The 27,713-nt window shown below is 36.0% G+C and overlaps 1 protein-coding gene across 1 annotated transcript in view; it reads right to left on the bottom strand.

The window, feature by feature from the left end:
• The window catches only part of cacna2d4a (calcium channel, voltage-dependent, alpha 2/delta subunit 4a), a 305,750-nt gene that overhangs the window by 27,162 nt on the left and 250,875 nt on the right, over nucleotides 1–27,713 (bottom strand). Inside the window, exons 27-28 of the mRNA XM_079552553.1 lie at nucleotides 27,401–27,462; nucleotides 1,558–1,572 (exon numbers count right to left, since the gene is read on the bottom strand). Of these exons, the coding sequence (XP_079408679.1) occupies nucleotides 1,558–1,572; nucleotides 27,401–27,462 (77 nt within the window). The remainder of the gene's footprint in view (nucleotides 1–1,557; nucleotides 1,573–27,400; nucleotides 27,463–27,713) is intronic.

Below are 27,713 nucleotides of genomic sequence, written 5' to 3'. Positions count from 1 at the left end.
GGGGACTCGTCTCCATGATGTGGAGCCAGGCTGACGGTCAGAATCACCTGCTGGAGGATTCACCTATTGTACATGTTTTTAGTGGTAGACATGGGGAGAACATGCTCCACACAGAAAGGCCCCGTCCTGGTGGGAATCGAACCCAGAACCTTTGAGCTGTGAAGCTGAGGCTCTAACCGCTGTGCCACCGAGCCGCCCACTTTAAAGAATGGAATGTTTTATCTCTCTGTGAGAAGCAGGTCTTACATTAAGAGCTGTTGATCTTAGTTTGTCTTAAAATAAGGAAACATATTCTTTGTTTAAAACTGAAGAAGATTCAAAACGTTTTTCTTTCTTGTTACAGGAAAAAATATCATGTTTTTAGCAAATTTATCTGAACAAGAAATGGCCAGATTTTATTTCCTAAAACAAGATTTTTTTTTCTCAAGAAAGTAAGACATTTTTTACTTGCTTAGAATCCACTTTTTGCAGTGTGACCCCAGTGTTTGTCAGAAGCGCTGCACTGCAAAAAGTGGATTCTAAGCAAGTAAAAAATATCTTACTTTAAGAAATAAGTTCTTATTTCTTCCCTAAAAAGTAATAATGTTTTGCCGAGCAAAGTTTTCTTGAGAAAAAAAATCTTGTTTTAGGAAATAAAATCTAGACATTTCTTGTTCAGATAAATTTGCTAAAAACATGCTAATTTTTCTTGTAACAAGAAAGAAAAACTTTTTGAATCTTCTTCAGCATTAGACAAAGAATATTTTTTCTTATTTTAAGAAAAAATAAAAATATGTGTGCGGCTCGGTGGCACAGCGGTTAGAGCCTCAGCTTCACAGCTCGAAGGTCCTGGGTTCGATTCCCACCAGGACGGGGCCTTTCTGTGTGGAGCATGTTCTCCCCGTGTCTGCCACTAAAAACATGTACAATAGGTGAATCCTCCAGCAGGTGATTCTGACCATCAGCCTGGCTCCACATCATGGAGACGGGGCGAGGGCAGTACTTTCCTTAAATATTAGTATTTATTAAGAACATTTTGCTTAAATCAAGCAACATTTGAGTAAAATATCCCACAATTTTTCACTAAATAAGAAAGTTTTCCTTAAATTATTCCATTTTCTGTGGACATTTTTCTTAATTCTAGTTATTTATTTGCTTAAATGTAGTGTTTCTTTCTTGTTTTATGATGAGAAAAATATTCTAGAAATAAGAATTCTTAGCAAGAAAAAAATGCTGACCCCATTGGCAGAATTTTTTTCCTTAAAACAAGACAAAACGTCTTATTTTAAGATTTTTTCCCTTGTTTTTAGTACAGCACTTTTTGCAGTGTGCTGCTCATAAGGACGTGTGACTGGAGCATATGCTGCACCTGCTACAGCACAAGGTGTGGTGCGGGAGTGAGGAGTCGTCGATGGCAGTTTCGTCTTTTCTCTCTCTTTTTGGTGCGTAACCAAATGTCTGGAACAGTGTCTTTTACTGCGCAGTCAGTGTCGAGCGTGAATTCGACTTCACGAGATTCAGCAGGTGTTAAAGACGGTGCAATCTGAGAGAGAAGGAGAGAAAATTATGCGTACTTACATCTGTGTCGTTTGGCTGCGAGTTGAAAAGGGAGAGCGAGGCGGGGGAAGAAAAACACATTTTAGTCAGTCTGGAATATGCAAACAACAACAGTGCTGTGACTTAAAGTTAGGGCTGTCAGAGTTATCGCTTCAGCTCAATCAATCAGAAGATAATGGACTGATCACGGAGGATTCACACATCAATCCTAACGCAATGTCAGAAGCAGTTTTTCCCACAGATTTATGAAAGAGTCAGATCGTTAATGTCTTTAAATTATAGCCTTTTATGTGGCTGTAGCATCAATAACATGAACTGTAATTAGTGTTGGTTAATCACTGCAGTTTAGTTTATACGTTATTTAACAGGGACCGAGCACAAAATACATGAATCTAAAAGAAAAGACGCTTCATAGATTAAAATGATGCTAATTTCTGTCCATCTGGAGCACACGTTAAAATAACACAACATTTTACATTCATCAGATAGTTTCCTGAAACATACCATCATAAACAAAAACACATGCTACTATTACATGCAGTAGCCAATACGCAAACAGTTTAATGATGCAGATGAAATCGGATGTTGATGAAGTGTTTCATGAAGTTACAAAGGTGTGATTGAGCTGATTTGAAAATTAACCATCAAACTCTTTACATAAAGTCAAACTGCTTTTGTGGAAGCTCAAAGTGTAGCAGGATAAACGTCATGTATGGTGGTGTACTGTGGTGGAGCAGTCGGGTAGTAGTCGGGCTAATTACCCCTTGGTTGGTTTACTTTTTAATTTGGCTTTGTTTATGTAACAGGGACAATGTGCAAATATATTGATATATGAAAGAAAGAATGACAAACAAGATGTATCCGACCAGCCAAATAGATACAGGCGGCATCTCGGCATAAAAGGGGGCGTGGCTTCGCCAAGGGAGAAAAATAGAATATTCCTTGGCCGTTTTCTGGCAAAATATAAACTTATTTCTCTCATACAAATAAAGTCAGGTCTAAATCGGGTCCATGTGGATGTTTATTCACAGCAGATTGTTGAAGAAAATCCTCGAGTTTAGATTTTTCTCCAAATTGTTTTCCCCCTTAACTGTTTTCAAACATGACCATATATGAACAAATCCAGAGATGCCGTCTTTATCTAAACATCCCAACCACTCAGTGTACAACGTCTGCAACACCTACTGTAAAACACTGAGCAAAAACAATAATGCAACACTTGTTTCTGCTCCCATTTTTTAGTAAGTACCATATTTTCTTCAATGCAGTAAGAGTAAAAGCTCTTCGCCAATCGCAAGTTTCCCGCTCACTCCAAACTCTCTTTAAGCTGTACTAAGTAACCTTAATGTCAGAGACCTAGCTCTGTCGGAGACCCGGCCCCTGTCGGAGACCCGGCCCCTGATGGACTACAGGCCAGTATTCGAGAATTTACGGTAAATAACAGAGAATGCTAACATGATGCTTCATCGTGCTAATGCTAATAACTAGCTACGACTGCCGTTTTCCCAAAAGATTCTATTTTTCCCCCTCGGCAAAGCCACGCCCCCTTCTCTGACGCGACGCCGTCTGTATCTATACCATAGTTGCATTGTGGTAAGAACAGGATTATTATCATTATGAACAACACACACAGGAACAGTATTAAGTAACAGCAGGAGTAGATCTAAAGTAGAAGTAATCGCACCTCCGACCTCAGTGTTAACGGCGGCGCCCCCTGCGTTTCTAAAGCGTCACTTTTCTTCACGGCTTCACGGACACTGCCGTCCACACATCGACTTGACTTTACGGACGATACGTCTTTGAAATCACCCAGAGCGTGTCCAGTCGTGAATGAGTCGATCTATCTTCCTTTTCCATCCTATTACAGCCAAGTGTCACTCTGTTTCTTTCGCCTCCCATCAGCGCCTTCGACCACAACGCGCCGCCATCCATTTGGCCTGACAGCGCCGCGACCCCCCCCCCCCCCCCCCACCCCCCCCGATTGTGGTGGGATGAACGGCTAAACGTTTGGGAAAGCAAAAAGTGACAAAAATTCAACAAAAAAGTGACAAAAATTCAACGAAAAAGTGACAAAAATTTAACAAAAAAGTGACAAAAATTCAACAAAAATTGACAAAAAATCAACAAAAATGTGACAAAAATTTAACAAAAAAGTGACAAAAATTCAACAAAAAAGTGACAAAAATTCAACAAAAAAGTGACAAAAATTCAACAAAAAAGTGACAAAAATTCAACAAAAAAGTGACAAAAATTCAACAAAAAAGTGACAAAAATTCAACAAAAATTGACAAAAATTCAACAAAAAAGTGACAAAAATTCAACAAAAAAGTGACAAAAAATTCAACAAAAAAGTGACAAAAAATTCAACAAAAAAGTGACAAAAATTCAACAAAAATTAGAAATGGAAGCCGTGCTGTTTCATTTCTGTATAATTTTCGGTGCTTTGGGATTGCTGACTCATGCGATCCTCTAGACCCCGAGGCTGTAGATGCAGTTTGTTTTTTTTCCATGCGGGATGTGTGGGAGTTGGGCCCCTATGGACTGTCTCCTGTAGATGCTTCAGGGCTAATCAGTTCTCGTTTCAGAAACTTTCAGGAACTTTTTTCCACTCGTGACTGACAGTAGCTCTTCCTGCAAGTGGAGATGTTACATGTAAAGCAAAAACTCTGAGACAAAGTGTTTTCTGTGTCTACAATAGACCCAACATCCTGGTTACGGCAAATAATGTCCTTTTTAAAGCTAGAAAAAATGGAATTCTCATTAAGAAGACTGTTGTCAATATTGTAACCCCTTAATTCAATACTTTAAGGCAATAGATACAGACGGCGTCTCTGGAATCGCCCATATATGGTCATGTTCAGGGGCGGACTGGCCATATGTCCTGTATTCTGGAAGAATACAGTGACAAAAAGTGACAAAAATTCAACAAAAAAGTGACAAAAATTCAACAAAAAAGTGACAAAAATTTAACTAAAAAGTGACAAAAATTCAACAAAAATTGACAAAAATTCAACAAAAAATTGACAAAAAATCAACAAAAAAGTGACAAAAAATTCAACAAAAAAGTGACAAAAAATTCAACAAAAAAGTGACAAAAATTCAACAAAAAAGTGACAAAAATTTAACAAAAAAGTGACAAAAATTCAACAAAAAATGACAAAAATTCAACAAAAAAGTGACAAAAAATTCAACAAAAAAGTGACAAAAATTCAACAAAAAAGTGACAAAAATTCAACAAAAAAGTGACAAAAATTCAACAAAAAAGTGACAAAAATTCAACAAAAAAGTGACAAAAATTCAACAAAAAAGTGACAAAAATTCAACAAAAATTGACAAAAATTCAACAAAAAAGTGACAAAAATTCAACAAAAAAGTGACAAAAATTCAACAAAAAAGTGACAAAAATTCAACAAAAAAGTGACAAAAATTCAACAATAATTGACAAAAATTCAACAAAAAAGTGACAAAAATTCAACAAAAAAGTGACAAAAATTCAACAAAAAAGTGACAAAAATTCAACAAAAATTGACAAAAATTCAACAAAAAAGTGACAAAAATTCAACAAAAAAGTGACAAAAATTCAACAAAAAAGTGACAAAAATTCAACAAAAAAGTGACAAAAATTCAACAAAAAAGTGACAAAAATTCAACAAAAAAGTGACAAAAATTCAACAAAAAAGTGACAAAAATTCAACAAAAAAGTGACAAAAATTCAACAAAAAAGTGACAAAAATTCAACAAAAAAGTGACAAAAAATTCAACAAAAAAGTGACAAAAATTCAACAAAAAAGTAACAAAAATTCAACAAAAAAGTGACAAAAATTCAACAAAAAAGTGACAAAAATTCAACAAAAAATGACAAAGATTCAACAAAAAAGTGACAAAAATTCAACAAAAAAGTGACAAAAATTCAACAAAAAAGTGACAAAAAATTCAACAAAAAAGTGACAAAAATTCAACAAAAAAGTAACAAAAATTCAACAAAAAATGACAAAAATTTAACAAAAATCTGACAATAACCTATCCCTAAAATGGCCGCCATCAGAGTTTTTACAGATTACTCAGAAATACGTGAATGTGCCAAGGCAACACTTCAGCCATGTTTTTAATGAGGGAGTGACAGAATAACATGATGGAAAGCTTGAAAAAGTCCATTTTGCATAATACCCCCCCTTTAATGTGTTTACGCATGATCATTCTGTAACACAATTGCGCTCGGCTTGGGGATTGTGGGGGTGGGTTTGAGTGTAGTGTGTGTTATTGTCATCCAACTGTTCAGGAATGACAGTTAATGTGAAATATAAAAATGTTATGATCAATGTCTCTGAAATATTGTTGACAAATCTGTCTAAATCAGAGTTAGTTGGCACTTCTCCTTCGACGAGATAATCGGTGGGTGGATGTCAAGATGCTGATATGATTAAACTGCATGAATACGGCATAGATGTGTCTCATAACTGTGTGTTTTTTTTTGGTCTAATAAGAGTTTTCGATGTCACATAATTGCACGACGTGGGGATTGCGCAGGGGAAGTCCCGTAAAATGCGAAGTCGGACCTGCTCATGCCTGACCTCTGGTACTTTGACTCTGCACTACAAAAAGTAAATATCAAGCATTGTCTTAAATGACTTGAATTGGGGAAATGTTTCTTGTTTTGAGCGGTTTTCACTCATTTAGACACTTTTCCTGATCGGACCGAGTTTCCTTTGCTTGTTTGAGGACATTTCAGACCAGTTCTAGGGTAAATCTCGCTTGAAATAAGAAAGTAAAATTGCCAATGAGATAAGACCAATTTTCTTTCCCCATTGGCAAAGAAAATGACCTGAAATAAGGACGAAATGTATCGAAACGAGTCAGAAACATCTCAGAACAAGTGAAATAATCCGGGACAAATGCCCAAGAACTTCTTACCCAGTCAAAACAACTAAAATTTGGATTATTATGCTCAAATTGAGATGTTTATACTGATCTAGTTAATTACTTTTTGCAGTGTGGCGGCCGGCGGTGTTGGCGAGACACTTGATAAAGATCATCGTTGCAGCGAGAGGAGGCTCACTCTGAGACGAGCCTTTCAAAATATCAAACACTGCCTGATGTCGGTCGTAGCTCGTCTTTGGTTGTACAATGGTTCTATTTTAAAAGTGTGTCCTTCTCTCACTGTAAGGGCCGCTGGTTGCACTGCTTTATGACCGTGACGCTGAGAGCCGCCATTGCTGCAGCACCTCCATATGTGGGCGGCAAAACAAGCTCGTTTTCCATTGGAACGCATTGCACTTTAGACACGTTCTAAACGACTGTAAAGCCTGGTGACTAATTTGATTAAACTTTATGTAGTTAGAGCTAGATATTGCTCCTGTGAGAACGCTGGGATAGCTACAATTAAAGGGACCAGGTGGGTTTTCGTATAAGAAACATTTTAGAAATCTTGTATACTACTGAGGGCCCGACTTTGATTGACAGGCCGTTAGCATTAGAGCTAATGGCGCGGCTACAACTGAACTACAGGACCCGCCCTTATGCCCTTTTTAGGAACATGCCTTGTCAGAGCAGGGAAGGAGGAGTCTGTAAATCTGCCATGATTACCCTTTGTAACGTGGTCATGGTAAACAGGGAAGAGTGAGCAGAAGCTGTCTATTAATTAGCCATGACTAGTGATCGTAAATGGCAGAAATCGGGCAGTGTAAAAAATATTTATTTTTCACTTGAAATTATACAAAATAATCTGAATTAAGAAAAAAACTTGTACTTGTTCCATTGGCAAGACTAGGTTTTATCTGCTCTAAGGCCAGACCAAATCCACTCAATCTTTAGATTTAATCTCTTGATTCAAGTAGATTTAAGTCATTTCTTAGTTTTCTTAGAGTCGTCTTTTAGGATTATGGCCTAAAAGGGTGCTGACGTTGCCTACCCCTGTGTTAGAGGATAAAATTAAATCACTATTCATCAGAGTGGGTCAGGCTGTACAGTCTATCTCTGTCGTTGACTGTGGTGCTCAGGCTCCTGCCCTCAGCCACTCAGTGTTTTGCTTGCATATCAGCATGACGCTCGACAGAGGGTATTTATCCCTCTGCTGTGGAAGCTCAGACAGACTTGTAGGACTTGTAGCGCAATGTCTCGAGTTCATGTCTCCAGGTCCTGCACCGATGGTAAATAAACCTCCCCTGCATAAGTCATCCAGACTGCTGCCTGTTCTTCATCGATCCTCTCAGACACCATGTTTGTTTGCACTGTCATGTCCTGCACGTTTTGTCATTCTCATGTATGTTCTTTGTGTTGGTAGTATGTTTTCACCCCATGGGACTGCGGAAGGAAATGAGCTGTGAGCTAAATCTGGCACATCCACAGCACTAGCTCATTAATATGCACTGTCCCATTCAAATAAATGGGGAAATGAAATGAAACCATATATACTGATCAAGACCATTGTTCTGTCCCATTGACATCACTGCCCAGTGGTTTGGTCCAGAGCCTCCGAAAGAGATATTGAGAAGCTACAGTTAGTGCAAAATAAGGCGGCACGTCTCGCGCTACGGTGCTCAAAATATACAAATATTCAAAGGTTGCACCAAACTTTAGGCTGGACGTTGGTGAAGAACAGACTGCACTTTGCCCTTCTTTGCTTCTTTAAAAAGATTCTTGTGTTAAAACTCCCTAAGGTTTTGTATGATGTACTTATATTCAGCTGTTCTATAGGTTTAACACAAGACACGCAGTAAATGGTCATTTTACTCCATCATGTAAAACCCAGACTGGACAGAAGGCTGTTCTGTTCAGAGGGATGAAATCCTGGAACTCTCTGCCTAAAGACATTTCTAACATCGCAGACATAAACATTTTTAAAAAGACTCTGTTGTCACACTGCAACAATTGTAATATGTTGTAGTTTTGTATTTATATTTTCATGCTGTTGTGATCTGTGGTCATTGTATGAAAATGTGATTTTATAATCTGGACCCCAGGAAGACTAGCCATGGTCAAGGGCAACGGCTAATGGGGATCTTAATAAACAAACAAACAAACGTCAATATGTGGCCCACAATGAAAAAGGTGTGGACCCCCTTACAGCCTTCAGCCCGCTGCATTGGGCCGATCTATAGCCTGTCCATCCATGGGTTTCTCTTTTGTCCCACAAGGTTTATGAATTTTCAGAACTTTTCATTGGTACATTACACTTGCCTTTGTTTTTGTGTCACTGTTATGCAGTCAGTGGAGCAAATACAATATGCCTAAAATAGGATTTACCATAGTTTTGGCATATTTACCAATAAGTGCTTACTCGTTTTAGTGATTAGCAGAGGGAAAACAAAGCTAGTTTATTAGCACCTAGCTTTGAGAATAAACACAATGCTTTTGCTGTATGGAAAGCATTTAGAAATCATCTAACATTAGCTGAATCTATTACACTCCATGATCAGTTCCTACAATAAGATTGTCACATTTTTGTTGAATTTTTGTTGAATTTTTGTTGAATTTTTGTTGAATTTTAGTTGAATTTTTGTTGAATTTTTGTTGAATTTTTGTTGAATTTTTGTTGAATTTTTGTTGAATTTTTGTTGATTTTTTGTCACATTTTTGATGAATTTTTGGCACATTTTTGATGAATTTTTATCACATTTTTGTTGAATTTTTGTTGAATTTTTGTTGAATTTTTGTTGATTTTTGTTGAATTTTTGTTGAATTTTTGTTGAATTTTTGTTGAATTTTTGTTGATTTTTTTTTGAATTTTTGTTGAATTTTTGTCACATTTTTGATGCATTTTTGTCACATTTTTGTTGAATTTTTGTCACATTTTTGATGAATTTTTATCACATTTTTGTTGATTTTTTGTTGATTTTTTGTTGATTTTTTGTTGAATTTTTGTCACATTTTTGTTGAATTTTTGTCACATTTTTGTTGATTTTTTGTTGAATTTTTGTTGAATTTTTGTTGAATTTTTGTTGATTTTTTGTTGAATTTTTGTTGAATTTTTGTTGAATTTTTGTTGAATTTTTGTTGAATTTTTGTTGAATTTTTGTTGAATTTTTGTTGAATTTTTGTTGAATTTTTGTTGAATTTTTGTTGATTTTTTGTTGAATTTTTGTCACATTTTTGTTGAATTTTTGTCACATTTTTGTCACATTTTTGTTGAATTTTTGTTGAATTTTTGTCACATTTTTGTTGAATTTTTGTCACATTTTTGTTGAATTTTTGTTGAATTTTTGTTGATTTTTTGTTGAATTTTTGTCACATTTTTGTTGAATTTTTGTCACATTTTTGTCACATTTTTGTTGAATTTTTGTCACATTTTTGTTGATTTTTTGTCACATTTTTGATGAATTTTTGTCACATTTTTGTTGAATTTTTGTCACATTTTTGTCACATTTTTGTTGATTTTTTGTTGAATTTTTGTTAAATTTTTGTCACATTTTTGATTAATTTTTGTCACATTTTTGTCACATTTTTGTCACATTTTTGTCACATTTTTGTCACATTTTTGATGAATTTTCGTTTTGAATGTATTTTGTTTGAAATCTTTGTGTCGTAATTGCAATGTTCGAGACCGTGATTGAACATCCCGTCTTTTCCCTCATATCAGACCGTCGTCTACAGTCGCGTAAAGAGGCAGCTGGATGTCGGCCCTGAGACGGAAAGCCGTGCCAGTTTGTAAATCGCTCCCCATTCGTCTTCCTCGTATCCCATCATCATCAGCTCAGAGCCCCTTCACTCACGGCCGGGCGGATGCGGCGGAGCTCCATGATGTATTCACGGCATATTTTTAACCAGGCGCGTCTCACGGAGGTTTCACAGCACATTTAACAGTGAAAACACCTGTCAGGCGAGAGCGGAGCTGAGATTAACGCCTCGCATGCAGTCGCTTCCCTTTGCACACGCGTGTCTCCAGAGGGCGGCGACTGTTCACATTACACACATGAATGATACCAGGCCTTGTACAGTACATGGGGTTTGAGTTTCTCTCGTAACGTAGAAACCTGGAGAGTTCCCAGTGTGGCTTTAACGACATCAAATACTTTTATTCATCATCCGTCCCGTTGAAGTTATTAGTTTGGCTGTAATGCTATAGGGCCGGACTGGGACTGAAAACCAGCCCTGGACTCTGAGCAGCCGGGCCCAAATTAGCGTAAATGTGACACTTCCACAAATACATGTTTTAACCTCTTACCCCCCGCCTTAACCAAATGCATTCTGTCCTCTTTTGGCTGTGGAATATCTCATTTGAAAGACCCACAAAACTGACCTTTTTTTCTTGCGCTGTTGCTGTGTTGTGTCACCTTTTGTATGTTTTTTTTTTCTTTTTCATTTTTGTCACGTTTTTGTTTTATTTTTGTTGAATTTTTGTCACATTTTTGTTGAATTTTTGTTGAATTTTTGTTGAATTTTTGTCACATTTTTGTCACATTTTTGTCACATTTTTGTTGAATTTTTGTCACATTTTTGTTGAATTTTTGATGAATTTTTGTCACATTTTTGATTAATTTTTGTCACATTTTTGATTAATTTTAGTCACTTTTTTGTTGAATTTTTGTCACATTTTTGTCACATTTTTGTCACATTTTTGATTAATTTTTGTCACATTTTTGTTGAATTTTTGTCACATTTTTGTTGAATTTTTGTCACATTTTTGTTGAATTTTTGTCACATTTTTGATTAATTTTTGTCACATTTCTGTTGAATTTTTATCACATTTTTGTCACATTTTTGTCACATTTTTGTCACATTTTTGTCACATTTTTGTTAAATTTTTGTCACATTTTTGATTAATTTTTGTCACATTTTTGTTGAATTTTTGTCACATTTTTGTCACATTTTTGTTGAATTTTTGTCACATTTTTGTCACATTTTTGTCACATTTTTGTCACATTTTTGTCACATTTTTGATGAATTTTTGTCACATTTTTGATTAATTTTTGTCACATTTTTGTCACATTTTTGTCACATTTTTGATTAATTTTTGTCACTTTTTTGTTGAATTTTTGATGAATTTTTGTCACATTTTTGTTGAATTTTTGTCACATTTTTGTTGAATTTTTGTCACATTTTTGTCACATTTTTGTTGAATTTTTGTCACATTTTTGTCACATTTTTGTCACATTTTTGTCACATTTTTGTCACATTTTTGTCACATTTTTGTCACATTTTTGATGAATTTTTGTCACATTTTTGATTAATTTTTGTCACATTTTTGTCACATTTTTGTCACATTTTTGATTAATTTTTGTCACTTTTTTGTTGAATTTTTGATGAATTTTTGTCACATTTTTGTCACATTTTTGTTGAATTTTTTTTTCACATTTTTGTTGAATTTTTGTCACATTTTTGTTGAATTTTTGTCACATTTTTGATTAATTTTTGTCACATTTTTGTTTAATTTTTGTCACATTTTTGTTTAATTTTTGTCACATTTTTGTTTAATTTTTGTCACATTTTTGATTAATTTTTGTCACATTTTTGTTGAATTTTTGTCACATTTTTGTCACATTTCTGTTGAATTTTTTTCACATTTTTGTCACATTTTTGTCACATTTTTGTCACATTTTTGTTAAATTTTTGTCACATTTTTGATTAATTTTTGTCACATTTTTGTTGAATTTTTGTCACATTTTTGTCACATTTTTGTTGAATTTTTGTCACATTTTTGTCACATTTTTGTCACATTTTTGTCACATTTTTGTCACATTTTTGTTGAATTTTTGTCACATTTTTGATTAATTTTTGTCACATTTTTGTCACATTTTTGTCACATTTTTGTTGAATTTTTGTCACATTTTTGTTAAATTTTTGTCACATTTTTGATTAATTTTTGTCACATTTTTGTCACATTTTTGTCACATTTTTGTCACATTTTTGTCACATTTTTGTCACATTTTTGATTAATTTTTGTCACATTTTTGTCACATTTTTGTCACATTTTTGTTGAATTTTTGTTGAATTTTTGTTAAATTTTTGTAGATTTTTTGTTGAATTTTTGTCACATTTTTGTTGAATTTTTGTTGAATTTTTGTTGAATTTTTGTTGAATTTTTGTTGAATTTTTGTAGAATTTTTGTCACATTTTTGTTGAATTTTTGTCACATTTTTGTCGCATTTTTGTTGAATTTTTGTCACATTTTTGTTGAATTTTTGTTGAATTTTTGTTGAATTTTTGTTGAATTTTTGTTGAATTTTTGTCACATTTTTGTCACATTTTTGATGAATTTTTGTCATATTTTTGTTGAATTTTTGTTGAATTTTTGTTGAATTTTTGTTGAATTTTTGTTGAATTTTTGTCACATTTTTGTCACATTTTTGTCACATTTTTGTCACATTTTTGTCACATTTTTGTCACATTTTTGATGAATTTTTGTCACATTTTTAAAGAATTTTTGTCACATTTTTGATGAATTTTTGTCACATTTTTGTCACATTTTTGATGAATTTTCGTTTTGAATTTATTTTGTTTGAAATCTTTGTGTCGTAATTGCAATGTTCGAGACCGTGATTGAACATCCCGTCTTTTCCCTCATATCAGACCGTCGTCTACAGTCGCGTAAAGAGGCAGCTGGATGTCGGCCCTGAGACGGAAAGCCATGCCAGTTTGTAAATCGCTCCCCATTCGTCTTCCTCGTATCCCATCATCATCAGCTCAGAGCGCCTTCACTCACGGCCGGGCGGATGCGGCGGAGCTCCATGATGTATTCACGGCATATTTTTAACCAGGCGCGTCTCACGGAGGTTTTCACAGCACATTTAACAGTGAAAACACCTGTCAGGCGAGAGCGGAGCTGAGATTAACGTCTCACATGCAGTCGCTTCCCTTTGCACACGTGTGTCTCCAGAGGGCGGCGACTGTTCACATTACACACATGAATGATACCAGGCCTTTTACAGTACATGGGGTTTGAGTTTCTCTCGTAATGTAGAAACCTGGAGAGTTCCGCAGTGTGGCTTTAACAACATCAAATACTTTTATTCATCATCCGTCCCGTTGAAGTTAGTTAGGCTGTAATGCTATAGGGGCAGGACTGGGACTGAAAACCAGCCCTGGACTCTGAGCAGCCGGGCCCAAATTAGCGTAATTGTGACACTTCCACAAATACATATTTTAACCTCTTACCACCCGCCTGAACCAAATGCATTCTGTCCTCTTTTGGCTGTGGAACATCTCATTTGAAAGACCCACAAAACTGACCTTTTTCCTCGCGCTGTTGCTGTGTTGTGTCACCTTTTGTATGTTTTTTTTTTTCTTTTTCATTTTTGTTGAATTTTTGTTGAATTTTTGTCATATTTTTGATGAATTTTTGATGAATTTTTGTCACATTTTTGTTGAATTTTTGTTGAATTTTTGTTGAATTTTTGTTGAATTTTTGTTGAATTTTTGTTGAATTTTTGTTGAATTTTTGTCACATTTTTGATTAATTTTTGTCACATTTTTGTTGAATTTTTGTCACATTTTTGTTGAATTTTTGTTGAATTTTTGTTGAATTTTTGTTGAATTTTTGTTGAATTTTTGTCACATTTTTGTTGAATTTTTGTCACATTTTTGTTGAATTTTTGTCACTTTTTTGTTGAATTTTTGTCACATTTTTGTAGAATTTTTGTCACTTTTTTGTTGAATTTTTGTCACATTTTTGTTGAATTTTTGATAAATTTTTGTCACATTTTTGTCACATTTTTGATGATTTTTTGTCACATTTTTGTTGAATTTTTGTCACATTTTTGTTGAATTTTTGTTGAATTTTTGTCACATTTTTGTCACATTTTTTGATGAATTTTTGTTGAATTTTTGTTGAATTTTTGTCACATTTTTGATGAATTTTTGTCACATTTTTGTTGAATTTTTGTTGAATTTTTGTCACATTTTTGTCACATTTTTGTCACATTTTTAATTATTTTTTCTATCATTTTTTGTTGTGTTTTTCTGTCTGTGTTTTTCTCATGTTTCCATCCTCTTTTTCTCGCTATTTTCATGCTTTTCTTTTTAGCTTTTAGATTTGGGTAAAGCTCGGTTGAGGCGGGACCGGTGGCCCTCGAGCCAGTGGCCTCTCTGTGCTCTTCCAGGACGGACATATGGCCAGTCCGCCCCTGAATACTAGCAACCTTAGTGCAGCTAACTGTGGTATTTCACACGATCAATATGTCTGTGAAGCAACTGAATTCTGGAAGTTCTAAGCTTTCAAATGAGACACGTCTATAATTGTACTCAGGGTCTACATAGGCAGAATCAAATGTAATGCTCTTTAATGCCCAAATACTATGTTTTAGAGCCACAAACGCAGATGAAAAAATCAGCGCACATTTAACTTCTTATGATTTGCAAAAAAAATTGTCAAACAAAGGAAAGAGAAGAAAAAAAAGTGTCAATTTCAGCCAAAACTGCCACTAAATATGAATGTATGAATGAATGAATAGTATGCTGAATATGTTTTAGACTGGGCCGACTCAATAGGTGGCCCACGGGCCAGTTCCGGCCCACCAAACTCTCATCTCTTATAGCGCTGACTCAAATGAAAACATGGCTGTGTAAAACGGTGTAAAACGGTGTAAAACGGTGTAAAACGGCGGAACTCAGAAAACAGGAGGCTTATCGTTGGACGGACTGGCCATTTTTTCGAGCACTTGGACAGTTGTGTTGTTATCCCAAACAGAAGCAGGATTCTTCACGGTCCGCGGCAGATGGACGACATTGTTTCCGTGTCTTTATCGTTGCAAAGCTGGGCTTGACCAGCGACTCAAGGTAAGGGACACCAGGTGTGGATGTTTGTAAATCGGAAGATGAAGCTGATGGTGCGTGAGTTTTGGTAAACTGCACGGCACCGGCTTGCACTCATGTTCAACTGGTAAACCTTGCTGGGCTCTAATTTAAAGGGATGTTTCAGGATGTTTGACATAGGGCCTCATTTCCTCGTTATCCAGAGTGTTGCTGATTTCTGGAGATATTTTTTTTTGTAATTCATGCAGTTCTTATGTTTGAAGAGTTTCGTGGCGCTAGGCTAGTGCAAGGCTAGTGCATGTCTATGGTATCAGCTAGCCTGCATTAAAGACAGTGTGACCCGCTCCACAGAGCACCTGAGGCAAATCACTGATAACACCAGACTAACCATATACATGTCTGTGTCCATAGAGTCATTTTGACCATTTCGCATTTAAGATAACTTATATTTGACACTGAGTTATATTCCAGAAATTATTCTAGTATTAGCCTAGCGCCACAAAACTCTTGAAACCTAAAAAACGCATAAATTACAAAAAAAAAAAACATCTCCAGAAATCAGGAAATGAGGCCCTATGTCAAACATCCTGAAATATCCCTTTAACCTAACAACACTGAACTTCATTCTGACTTCATTCTATTTGTCTTTGTGGGAAATGTCCAAGCGCAGAGATGCTCTTCGCAAAGCTAACAGTTAAAGGGGAGAGGCTGGATATGTGGATGCGCTTCTTTCACTGAGGTTTCTGGACAGAACAGCGGCCCAGGTGTTTGGTCAGCCCTCAGTCTCCGCCCTCAGCTGTGAAGAGCAGTGGCTGAGCACCTCACTCACTTTACTGACCCTCCTTTTGAACATTCACCGTCCTCTGAACAAATATCCTTGACTCCTGTCCTGCCGTTAATAATTTATACGGTTAAGTAACGCTAAGAAATGAGGAGAACGTATTTAGCCGAGAGGAACTACATGTCCTGGTTATCAATGACGGGGAATCCATTAGTTCCTATTAGACGGTCGGCTGGCTGGTATCATGTCTTTTCAGAGATATCCATAATTCATCCGCTAATAACGCTTTAACACTGATCTCCGGGGCCGGTTTTCCATGAACCGCTGTGGGTCACGTGCACCATTAAAGCCTGAGATTTTTCCTTTGAAACATGGTTGAAAGACTTTCCAGTAAACCGATCCCGTCACGACAGCATCGGTTCAAAGGTCGAGAAGTAGCGGGACTTTTTACATTAAGGTGAGACACTGCAGGTGAACAGGGAAAAAAAAGAGATGTCAATTTGAAACTTTTGCTGAACATCACAGATATAAATATGAGGAAAAAATGTATTGCATTTTGAGCATTAAAATGGCCAAAATTGCCTATATTTTGGGCAACGAAATCAAAATAATGAATTGAGCCAGATTAAATGTTATGGTTTTATTTTATTGACATATTAGAAACTAAGATTTGTTCAGAGGGGATTTTGGATATTTTGTTTAGTTTTTCAATAAACTAATCATCAGTGAAAAAATCCGTAAAAAGTCAAATTCCGCCTGTTTTTTTGTTTGTTTCAAAGCTGAATAAATCAGGCTAGGAATTAGATATTAAAAAATCCCTCTGAAAAAACCTTCTAAATCTTGTTAGGCCTCAGACTGTAAAAAATGACAAAAAAAATGACAAAAAATTGACAAAAAATTGACAAAAAATGACAAAAAAGGACAAAAAAATGACAAAAAATTGACAAAAAATAAATAAAAAAAATGACAAAAAAATGGACAAAAATGACCAAAAATGACAAAAAAACGAAAAATAAAATAAAAAAAATGACAAAAAATTGACAAAAAATTGACAAAAAATTGACAAAAAATTGACAAAAAATGACCAAAAAAATGACAAAAATGTGACAAAAAAATGACGAAAAAATGACAAAAAATTGACAAAAAATGACAAAAAAATGACAAAAATGTGACAAAAAAATGACAAAAATGTGACAAAAAAATGACAAAAATGTGACAAAAAAATGACGAAAAAATGACAAAAAAATGACAAAAAATGACAAAAAAAATGACAAAAATGTGACAAAATATGACAAAAAATGTGACAAAAAAATGACAAAAAACCTTCAAAACATTGTTGTGTCTCAGCCTGTAAAGTGTGGAGTCTGTGGGAGCTTCTATAAGGGCTCAGGCTCTGCCCGAGTGCGGCTTCTCTCATTCAGAGAAAACCAGCCCTGAAGTTTTGTAGCGAGTGCGCATGCTCGGCCCGTTCTTCCACTTTTCCGCTCCAGCGTCTCGTAGGAGGAAAAACACCATATTTGGGTGAAAGCGTCATCACGGGGCCCCTTAGCAGGACACGTGGATGTCAAATCTGTCAATATTTATGAATGAAAACCCGCGGGAAAGACGGCCTTTCTACTTCCGGGTCGCCCCCACCTCGCAGACAAAACATCATCAAATAAACATCATCATTTTTATATCTGACATGAAAACTAAGATGTAAAGGGAGGAAAACAGAGACAAATCTCCACTTCCACCACTGCGGGAAAAAACAATACTTACTTTAGTGTTTTGTGTGTTGGAGGTATATTTACCACGATGAATGTCACGGTTCTAACTTTTTGATTGGCCGTACCCAATGGGAGCAAATTGGTGTGAATACTTTCAGCAGATATTCTTTAATAACGTATTCCCTGTGATCTGTTGCCTCATTAATTCACTGTAATTACAAAAGAGTGACCTAAACAAATGACAATCTGCTGATTTCCATATGCTCGCACAGTTTCACTTCTGTTTTTACCACGCTGTGCTGGTTCTTTCGGGATTCGTCCATTCCCAAAATGATGCAAATATGAAAAATAGATCAGATTTGCTCTGGGCACTCGGGATGATTGAACCAGCCGCTGACTTCACGTCCTTTGGGGTGGATTTAACACTGGACGCTAGAGATGCTTTTATTCTGACCCACAAACCCGACCCGCTGTAAAACAAACCAGACCCACCCAGGGGCGGACCGGCCATATGTCCATTCAGGAAGAGCACAGAAGGGCCACTGGCTCCAGGGCCACCGGTCTGGCCTCTCACTTTACCTGAACCGAGAGGGTCTTTTTCCTCACATCATCAGATTTTTTTTCCATCATTTTTTTGTTGGGTATTCAACTCATTTTTTAAACTTTTTTGTCACTTTTTTGTCATTTTTTTGTCATTTTTTTGTTATTTTTTTGTCATTTTTTTTGTATTTTTTTTTTGTCATTTTTTTGGTTATTTTTTTGTCATTTTTTCGTCTAATTTTTGTCACTTTTTTGTCATTTTTCGTCAAAATTTTCTCACTTTTTTGTCATTTTTTTGTCATTTTTTTGTCATTTTTTTGTCATTTTTTTTGTCATTTTTTTATCATTTTTTTGTCATTTTTTTTGTCAAATTTTTATCACTTTTTTGTCATTTTTTGTCATTTTTTGTCATTTTTTTGTCACTTTTTTGTCATTTTTTTGTCACTTTTTTGTCAAATTTTTATCACTTTTTTGTCATTTTTTTGTCATTTTTTTGTCACTTTTTTGTCATTTTTTGTCACTTTTTTGTAATTTTTTTGTAATTTTTTTGTCATTTTTTTGTCATTTTTTTGTCATTTTTTTGTCATTTTTTTTGTCAAATTTTTATCATTTTTTTGTCATTTTTTTTGTCAAATTTTTATCACTTTTTTGTCATTTTTTGTCATTTTTTGTCATTTTTTTGTCACTTTTTTGTCATTTTTTTGTCACTTTTTTGTCAAATTTTTATCACTTTTTTGTCATTTTTTTGTCATTTTTTTGTCACTTTTTTGTCACTTTTTTGTCAAATTTTCATCACTTTTTTGTCATTTTTTTGTCATTTTTTTGTCATTTTTTTGTCACTTTTTTGTCATTTTTTTGTCACTTTTTTGTCATTTTTTTGTCATTTCTTTTGTCATTTTTTTGTCACTTTTTTGTCATTTTTTTGTCATTTCTTTTGTCATTTTTTTGTCATTTTTTTGTCATTTTTTTGTCACTTTTTTGTCATTTTTTTGTCACTTTTTTGTCATTTTTTTGTCATTTCTTTTGTCATTTTTGTGACATTTTTGCCACTTTTTCATCAATTTTTCGTCACTTTTTTGTCAAACTTTTCTCACTTTTTTCTCACATTTCCATCATTGTTTTCGTCTCAGTTCTGTCGCTATTTCCACACCTTTTTTCCAGAAGCTTTTGGATTGGGGTAAAGCCAAACTGGAGAAAATGTGCTCGGTTCAGGCGGGAGTTAAGGGGTTAAAAGAAAAGCATCCAAAAACAAAAATGCGCTGGAAAAGCAACGAAAAAGTGACGAAAACACGTCAAAAAAGCCACAAAAAAGTAACGAAAAAGCAACAAAAACATTGGAGAATTAGCACTTGATGTTTTGTTTTTGCTACTGCACGACTGAGGAACCTTCTGCTTTAGACAGAACTTCAGACTTCTGCTGCAGGTAAGAGTCACATCACATTCTGAAACTCAAGTAAAAACACAACGTGACACGGTTCTCTGCGGTCATTATTCTTTGCTTATTGTCGCCACAGGTGCCTCGGGGCAAACTGATCCCAGCGTGAGCTCGGAGTTGAACTGCCGACCCCCGGACCCGTTAACAGAGGAGAACGCAGGGGCGGACCGGGACTGAAAACCAGCCCTGGACTCTGCTCAGCCTGGCCCAAATCAGCGTAAATGCGACACTTCCACAAATACATATGTGAACCTCTTACCCCCCAGCATTTTCTCCAGTTCGGCTTTGCCCAAATCTAAAGGCTTCTTGATTATAGAGCGACACTGTAACGCCTCATTAGAAAGCTCAAATCTCGAAACGTGATGGCAACTTTTTGTCACGTTGTCGCTGCATTTTTGTCATGGTTTTGTCTAATTTTTGTCATTTTTTTGTCAAATTTTTATCAAATTTTGTCACTTTTTTGTCACTTTTTGTCACGTTTTCGTCTAATTTTTGTCCTTTTTTTGACACATTTTTTCACTTTTTGGTCACATTTTTATCATTTTTTTGTCAAATTTTTATAAAATTTTGTCACTTTTTTGTCACTTTTTTGTCATTTTTTTGTCACTTTTTTGTCAAATTTTGTCACTTTTTTGTCACTTTTTTATCAAATTTTGTCACTTTTTGGTCACATTTTTGTCACTTTTTTGTCACTTTTTTGTCATTGTTTTGTCATTTCTTTTGTCATATTTGTGACATTTTTGCCACTTTTTCATCAATTTTTTGTAATTTTTTTGTCATTTTTTCGTCTAGTTTTTGTCCCTTTTTTGTCATTTTTTTGTCACTGGGCTTTGCCCAAATCTAAAGGCTTCTTGACTGGAGAGCAACACTGTGACGCCTCATTTGAAAACTCAAATCTAGAAACGTGATGGAAACTTTTTGTCACGTTGTCGCTGCATTTTTGTCACGTTTTTGTTGCTTTTTCGTCACTTTTTTGTGGCTTTTTCGTTGTGTTTTTGTCTCTTGTTTTTCGGGGTTTTTTTCATGTTATTGTTGTTTTTTCATCGCTCGTTTGATCGCTTTGTCGTCACGTTTTTGTCACTTTTTTGTTGCTTTTCCAGCACGTTTTTGTTTTTGGATGCTTTTCTTTTAACCCCTTAACTCCCGCCTGAACCGAGCACATTTTCTCCAGTTTGGCTTTACCCCAATCCAAAAGCTTCTGGAAAAAAGGTGAGAAAATAGCGACAAAACTGAGACGAAAACAATGATGGAAATGTGACAAAAAAGTGACGAAAGGTTTGACAAAAAAGTGACGAAAAATTGATGAAAAAAATTACAAAAAATGACAAAAATTTGACAAAAATTTGATAAACATTTGATCAAAAAATGACAAAAATTAGACAAAAAAATGACAAAAAAGTGACAAAAAAATGACAAAAAAATGACAAAAAAATGACAAAAAATGACAAAAAAGTGACAAAATTTGATAAAAAATTGACAAAAAATTGACAAAAAAATTACAAAAATTAGACGAAAAAGTGACAAAAAAATGACAAAAAATGACAAAAAATTGACAAAAAATTGACAAAAAATTGACCAAAAAATAGACGAAAAAGTGGGGAAAAAAATGACAAAAAAATGACAAAAATTAGACGAAAAAGTGACAAAAAAATGACAAAAAAGTGACAAAAATTTGATTAAAAAATTGACCAAAAATATTACAAAAATTAGACAAAAAAATTAGACAAAAAAACGACAAAAAAATGACAAAAAAATGACAAAAAAATGACAAAAAAAGTGACAAAAAAATGACAAAAAAGTGACAAAAATTTGATTAAAAAATTGACCAAAAAATGACAAAAATTAGACGAAAAAGTGACAAAAAAAATGACATGAAAGTTCCAAAAATGACTTGAATACCCGACAAAAAAATGATGGAAAAAAATCTGATGACGTGAGGAAAACGATCCTCTCGGTTCCGGCGGGAGTTAAGAGGTTAAGCTTTTAGATTTGGGTAAAGCTCGGTTACACCCGGGGGTAAAGGTAAGGTTAAGTGAGAGGCCAGACCGGTGACACAGCCATTACATCCGTCTCTCTGATAAACCCGGATATTCCACGAGGTGTTTTCAAAGCTCACATGTTTTCTTCACCCCAGAGGCCACGGAGACACTTAAAATAGCCGCTCACGCTCATGCACGTCCGCCCCGGCACCAGCCCCATGAAATAAGGATGCCAGGCGGCGCAAACATGACAGGGAGATGAGCTGATTATGTAAGCTGTCCGTGGAGAGAAGGCGGCTGGGGGGCGGCTGGGGGGGGGGGATAAGGGGCAAGACGGAAGAGCCAAGAGGAAATGGATAAAAGGTACATGACAGTGAAGGAGATGACGAGGAAACTGTGAGATCTGTGGAGCAATTATACGTAGACACTGCACCGCACGATCCACTGAAGACGGACTTTGTGTTTTTTCATCAGTGAAACGATTCTGTCCTGAAAAAAAGCCGATCGAAGTGTTGGAAAGTAAAGGTTTGCAGGGGCGGACTGGCCTTATGTCCATTCTGGAAGAGCACAGAAGGGCTTTACCCAAATCCTGTAGGCCAGTGTAGCACCTCATTTGAAAGCTAGGACCTACAAAACTAAATTGATCTTCTTCCTCACGTCTTCAGATTTTTTTCCATCACTTTTTTTGTTGGGCAGTCGTCCCATTTTTGTCAAATTTCCGTGACTTTTTTGTCGCTTTTTCAATTTTTTTTTTTGTCGCTTTTTCGTCAAATTTTTCGATTTTTTTTGGTGTCAATTTTTGGTCACTTTTTTGTCCATTTATTTCTCATTTTTTCGTCAAAATTTTCTCACTTTTTTGTAAATTTTTTGTAAATTTTTTGTAAATTTTTTGTCACTTTTTCGTCCATTTTTTTCTCATTTTTTCGTCAAAATTTTCTCACTTTTTTGTAAATTTTTTGTAAATTTTTAGTAAATTTTTTGTCACTTTTTCGTCCATTTTTTTCTACATTTTTTTGTCAAATTTTTGTAATTTTTTTGTAAATTTTTGGTCACTTTTTCGTTAAATTAATCGCATTTTTTGTCAGATTCTTGTCACTTTTTCGTCCATTTATTTCTAATTTTTTCGTCAAAATGTTCTCACTTTTTTGTCAAATTTTTGTCACTTTTTCGTCAAATTAATCGCATTTTTTGGCAGATTCTTGTCACTTTTTTGTCCATTTATTTCTCAATTTTTCATCAAAATTTTCTCACTTTTTTGTCAAATTTTTGTCCATTTTTTGTAAATTTTTTGTCATTTTTTCGTCCATTTTTTTCTACATTTTTTTGTCAAATTTTTGTAATTTTTTGTAATTTTTTTGTAAATTTTTGGTCACTTTTTCGTCAAATTTTTGTCCATTTTTTGTCAGATTCTTGTCACTTTTTCGTCCATTTTTTCTAAATTTTTCGTCAAAGGTTTGTCCATTTTTGTCACTTTTTTGTCAAATTATTCTCACTTTTTTCACATTTCCATCCTTGTTTCCGTCCCAGCTTTGTCGCTATTTTCACACCTTTTTTCCAGAAGCTTTTGGACTGGGGGGTAAAGCTGGAGAAAACGTGCTCGGTTCAGGTGGGAGTTAAGGGGTTAACTGAGCTTTACCCAAATCCAAAAGCTAAAAAGAAAAGCATCAAAAGAGCGACAAAAAAAGAGGATGAAAAGAAAACAAAAATGTGCTAGAAAAGCAACAAAAACACGACAACAAAAAAGCAACAAAAAGGCCACAAAAACGTGACAAAAAGGAAGGGACTATATTTGTACAGCGCCTTTCCCAGACATGGTCACGAAGAGCTTTTCAATATTGGTCGACTGCGCTTACACGAATTAGAACTTAATTGTGTTGGGTGTTTTGGGATTGAAATTCAGTCCTTGTCAGATTTTAGCAATTGGCAATTTAATGTTAAAGGGGGGGTGTTATGCAAAATGGACTTTTTCCAGCTTTCCATCATGTTATTCTGTCGTTCCCTCATTAAAAACATGGCTGAAGTGTTGCCTTGGCACATTCACGTATTTCTGAGTAATCTGTAAAAACTCTGATGGCGGCCATTTTAGGGATAGGTTTTTGTCACATTTTTGTTGAATTTTTGTCACATTTTTGTCATTTTTTTGTTGAATTTTTGTCATTTTTTTGTTGAATTTTTGTCACTTTTTTGTTGAATTTTTGCCACATTTTTGTTGAATTTTTGTTGAATTTTTGGCTGACGGCGGCCATTTTAGGGATAGGTTTGCCTGAGTCCTCCTAGGAACGCCCCCACCTCCTGGAGACGCCTCCGAGCTTTGGTCACCAGCCGAGTAACCAACCACTGCTCCTCAGCAGAACCCCCTCCCCACTGATGCCACAGACAGCGTGTGGAGGGGGCGTGTCTAAAGGCTCAGAGGTTCTTAAAGAGACAGAGGCCTATTTCAAGACATTCACTACAGCCATTTTGAGAGAGACATTTTATACAAGGCAGTTATTCTAATTTACTGCATTTACAGACCAGAAAAATGACGAAAAATGACAAAAATGTGAGAGAAAAACCCCCCCGAAAAATTACAAAAAATGTGACAAAAATATGACAAAATGTGACAAGAAATTGACAAAAAATTGACGAAAAAATTACAAACATTTGACAAAAATTTGACAAAAAAATGGCAAAAAAATGGCAAAAATGTGATACAAAATGGACAAAAAAGGGACGAAAAATTGATGAAAAAGTGGCAAAAATGTCACAAAAATGACGAAAAATGACAAAAATGTGATAAAAATGTCTGATGACGTGAGGAAAAAGATCCTCTCGGTTCAGGCGGGAGTTAAGAGGTTAAATTAGCCTCTAGCTTCGAGACAAACTCTCTGATCCTCACAAACATAAACGTCTCGTCTATGGAAATATTTCTACCAGGAACTCACTGGTCTGAGCTCATCTTAATGGAAATGAACACGAACAGGAAGTACTAGCGCCCACAGCTTCAGCTCAGAGGAACTAGCGTAGCCACATTGTGCAACAAGCCGATTCCTCACGGTGTGACCAGGGCGGGGGGGTCACGAACCCCTTTAACCGTTATAATGGGGGTCGTGGCTCCTAAAGGTTGAGAACCACTGCCCCAGATGACGCTTATCCCGTGCGAATAGGGCTTTAGTCAAGTCTCTTTGGAGCATTGGTCAAGTAAGTCTCATGTCCCACCTCCACACACTCCACAGGGCGCGAATAAATCCAGTTCATAACGAGGCGACTCGGAGATAACGGTAATGGCTCGTGAATTGATGAATGCAGCGATAATATTACAGTGGCCCAGATGGCTGTTGCATATGGGCGCCGCCGACACCCCCCCCACACACAAACAACACTGGCAGAATCTCTCTCTCTCTGTCTGCCTCTCCCTCCCTCTCACCTCCTGGAGTCAGACATGGGAATATCAATCACATTATGGCTAAACCGGCAACAGCGGCAGCGCTAATGCTCTTTTAACTGCCGTCATTTAGCCCGGTGATGAAGAGCCCGGCAGATCTCGGTTACGGTAACCGCGGGTCGCTACGTTCGGTGGGTTAATGCACGGGGTCTTTATCAAAACTGCATTATGACGACGGAAGAGATCGTGTTCAAAAGCACAGGAAAAGATAACACAAAAGGCCAAGGAAGCAATTGGGAAATATTTTGCAGATACTTTTGTTATAGGATTTGCTCACACACAAGTCAATGGCCCAGGAGCAGCACGAGCCAGCAGGGGGCAGTATGTCAGAGTCACTTTCCAAAAATAATGATGTTTAGAGCGGAGATAGTGACGCTCTCCGCTGATTTCTATGACCTCTGTGTTGTGCAGGTCGCGTTTAATCTTTGTATAATGAATCAGCTGTTTATCCACTCGTTTGTTTCATTTTAATTTATAATATTAATGTAGTGCATTTGTGATAGGTTGGAACAATACTACTGTATATCCCCAATACAATTCAAGATCGAAATACACTTTACATATGTTTAAAGAGGGGGTATTCTGCTTTTGTCAGTCCCATAGCACCAGTCTATATCACACTACAATGATGACAAACCTTCTGTTGGCCTGTAAATGCAGTAAATTAGAATAACTGCCTTGTATAAAATGTCTCTCTCAAAATGGCTGTAGTGAATGTCTTGACATAGGCCTCTGTCTCTTTAAGAACCTCTGAGCCTTTAGACACGCCCCCTCCACACGCTGTCTGTGGCATCAGTGGGGAGGGGGTTCTGCTGAGGAGCAGTGGTCGGTTACTCGGCTGGTGACGAAAGCTCGGAGGCGTCTCCAGGAGGTGGGGGCGTTCCTAGGAGGACTCAGGCAAACCTATCCCTAAAATGGCCGCCATCAGAGTTTTTACAGATTACTCAGAAATACGTGAATGTGCCAAGGCAACACTTCAGGCATGTTTTTAATGAGGGAGTGACAGAATAACATGATGGAAAGCTGGAAAAAGTCCATTTTGCAGAATATCCCCCTTTAAGAGTTGGTTAAAAAGTTATTATTTTGTATGTTTTATTAATACTTTATGTAATTTCGCGCCAAGGGAATGTGATCTGTTTATCTGTAATCAGCTCGTAAGCCTCGTCGTTTCTGGGACCCACCACTAGGGGGATTTCGCGCTTCCTACTCATTACATTGAACCACTGCATTAGGAAAGCAAAAAACAAAGCACTCTCGTGATTCTTTCTCCCTATTGGTTCTAGAATGTGATGATGTCACCGGACCCAGCGGGGAAGTCGTAGCTAAAAAGACAATATATGAATCACAAAAAATATATCATTAATATCAGTCACTGGGTCCATGATCTCTCTGTACAAGACCAAAAAATGTTGTCAAAAACAAAATAATTTTTCCTGCAGGTAATAAAAGAAAAATCACAATATTGTTGTCATGTGGACATTGTTGAAACATTAAACAGCTAATAAAGGAGTCATGTTTGGAATATAACTGACCTGCATCACATGAATGAGCGCATTTTGAGGGACTATTTTCTAGCAGATCACTCCGCCGCTGCGTAGCTTATACAACCACGAAGCTGAAGCTGCTCAGATATAAGTTATTTTAAATGCAAAATGGTTAAAATTATTCTATGGACACAGACATGTATATGGTCAGTCTGGTGTTATCATATATGGTGTTGGTGGAGTGGGTCACACTGTTTTTAATGCAGGCTAGCTGATACCATAGACATGCACTAGCCTTGCACTAGCCTAGCGCCACGAAACTCTTCAAACATAAGAACTGCATGAATTACAAAAAAAAAATCTCCATAAATCAGCAACACTCTGGATAACGAGGAAAAGTCCCAATGTCAAACATCCTGAAACATCCCTTTAATATGTTTCTTTTCTGTGATGTTTGTTAGATTGAATGATTCTCTCTTCCTGTTCAACACATTCAACTGAGAGGAAATATTCACAGTGATATGAACAAGTACAAGATATGTAAATAAAACAGCACAAACATATATGTGGCAGACCCAAAATTGCTTTTAACGCGAAGTGATTCAGAAAGCGACACATCCGATGCTGAATTACGCTGTTTAAAGGCAGTAATTGAAAAGCAATGAGGCGAAACGAAAGCTATGGCCCAATTTATAATGTCATGGTGGAAAAATATGGAGCGAGAACACGATAAACCAGGCCTAAATTAAACCCTTTATCTTTGTGTCGTTTCACCTCACAAATGACATCAGATGAAGAAAAATAAAATGGATGCAAATGTTCTTACCTGAGCTGCAATGGCCCAGAATCTGTCCTCGAGAGCGTCTAACGTCATCTGGACCCCGACAGCTGTGGAAACAAACAGAAGATATTCAGCTCGATTACAGAGAATCCATTAAAATAAAGATTAGTGCGTTTCGTGTGTAATTTGTGTTCACTTAGACATCTCTCCCGGTATTAAAGAAAGAAAATTATCCTTAATCTGTATAATTACCAAATGTACACACAAGAACCAGCAAAAATAATGTCAGTAAACACTCACTGAAGGCACTGCGACTGCCGCCATTGTCAAACTGGGATCCAGGATATACTTTGGAAAT

The sequence above is a fragment of the Gobius niger genome (assembly GCF_951799975.1).
Source record: "Gobius niger genome assembly, chromosome: 2".
NCBI classification, from domain to species: domain Eukaryota; kingdom Metazoa; phylum Chordata; class Actinopteri; order Gobiiformes; family Gobiidae; genus Gobius; species Gobius niger.
The sequence above is the reverse complement of the archived record's forward strand: the minus strand, read 5'-3'. Positions and strand labels throughout refer to the sequence as shown.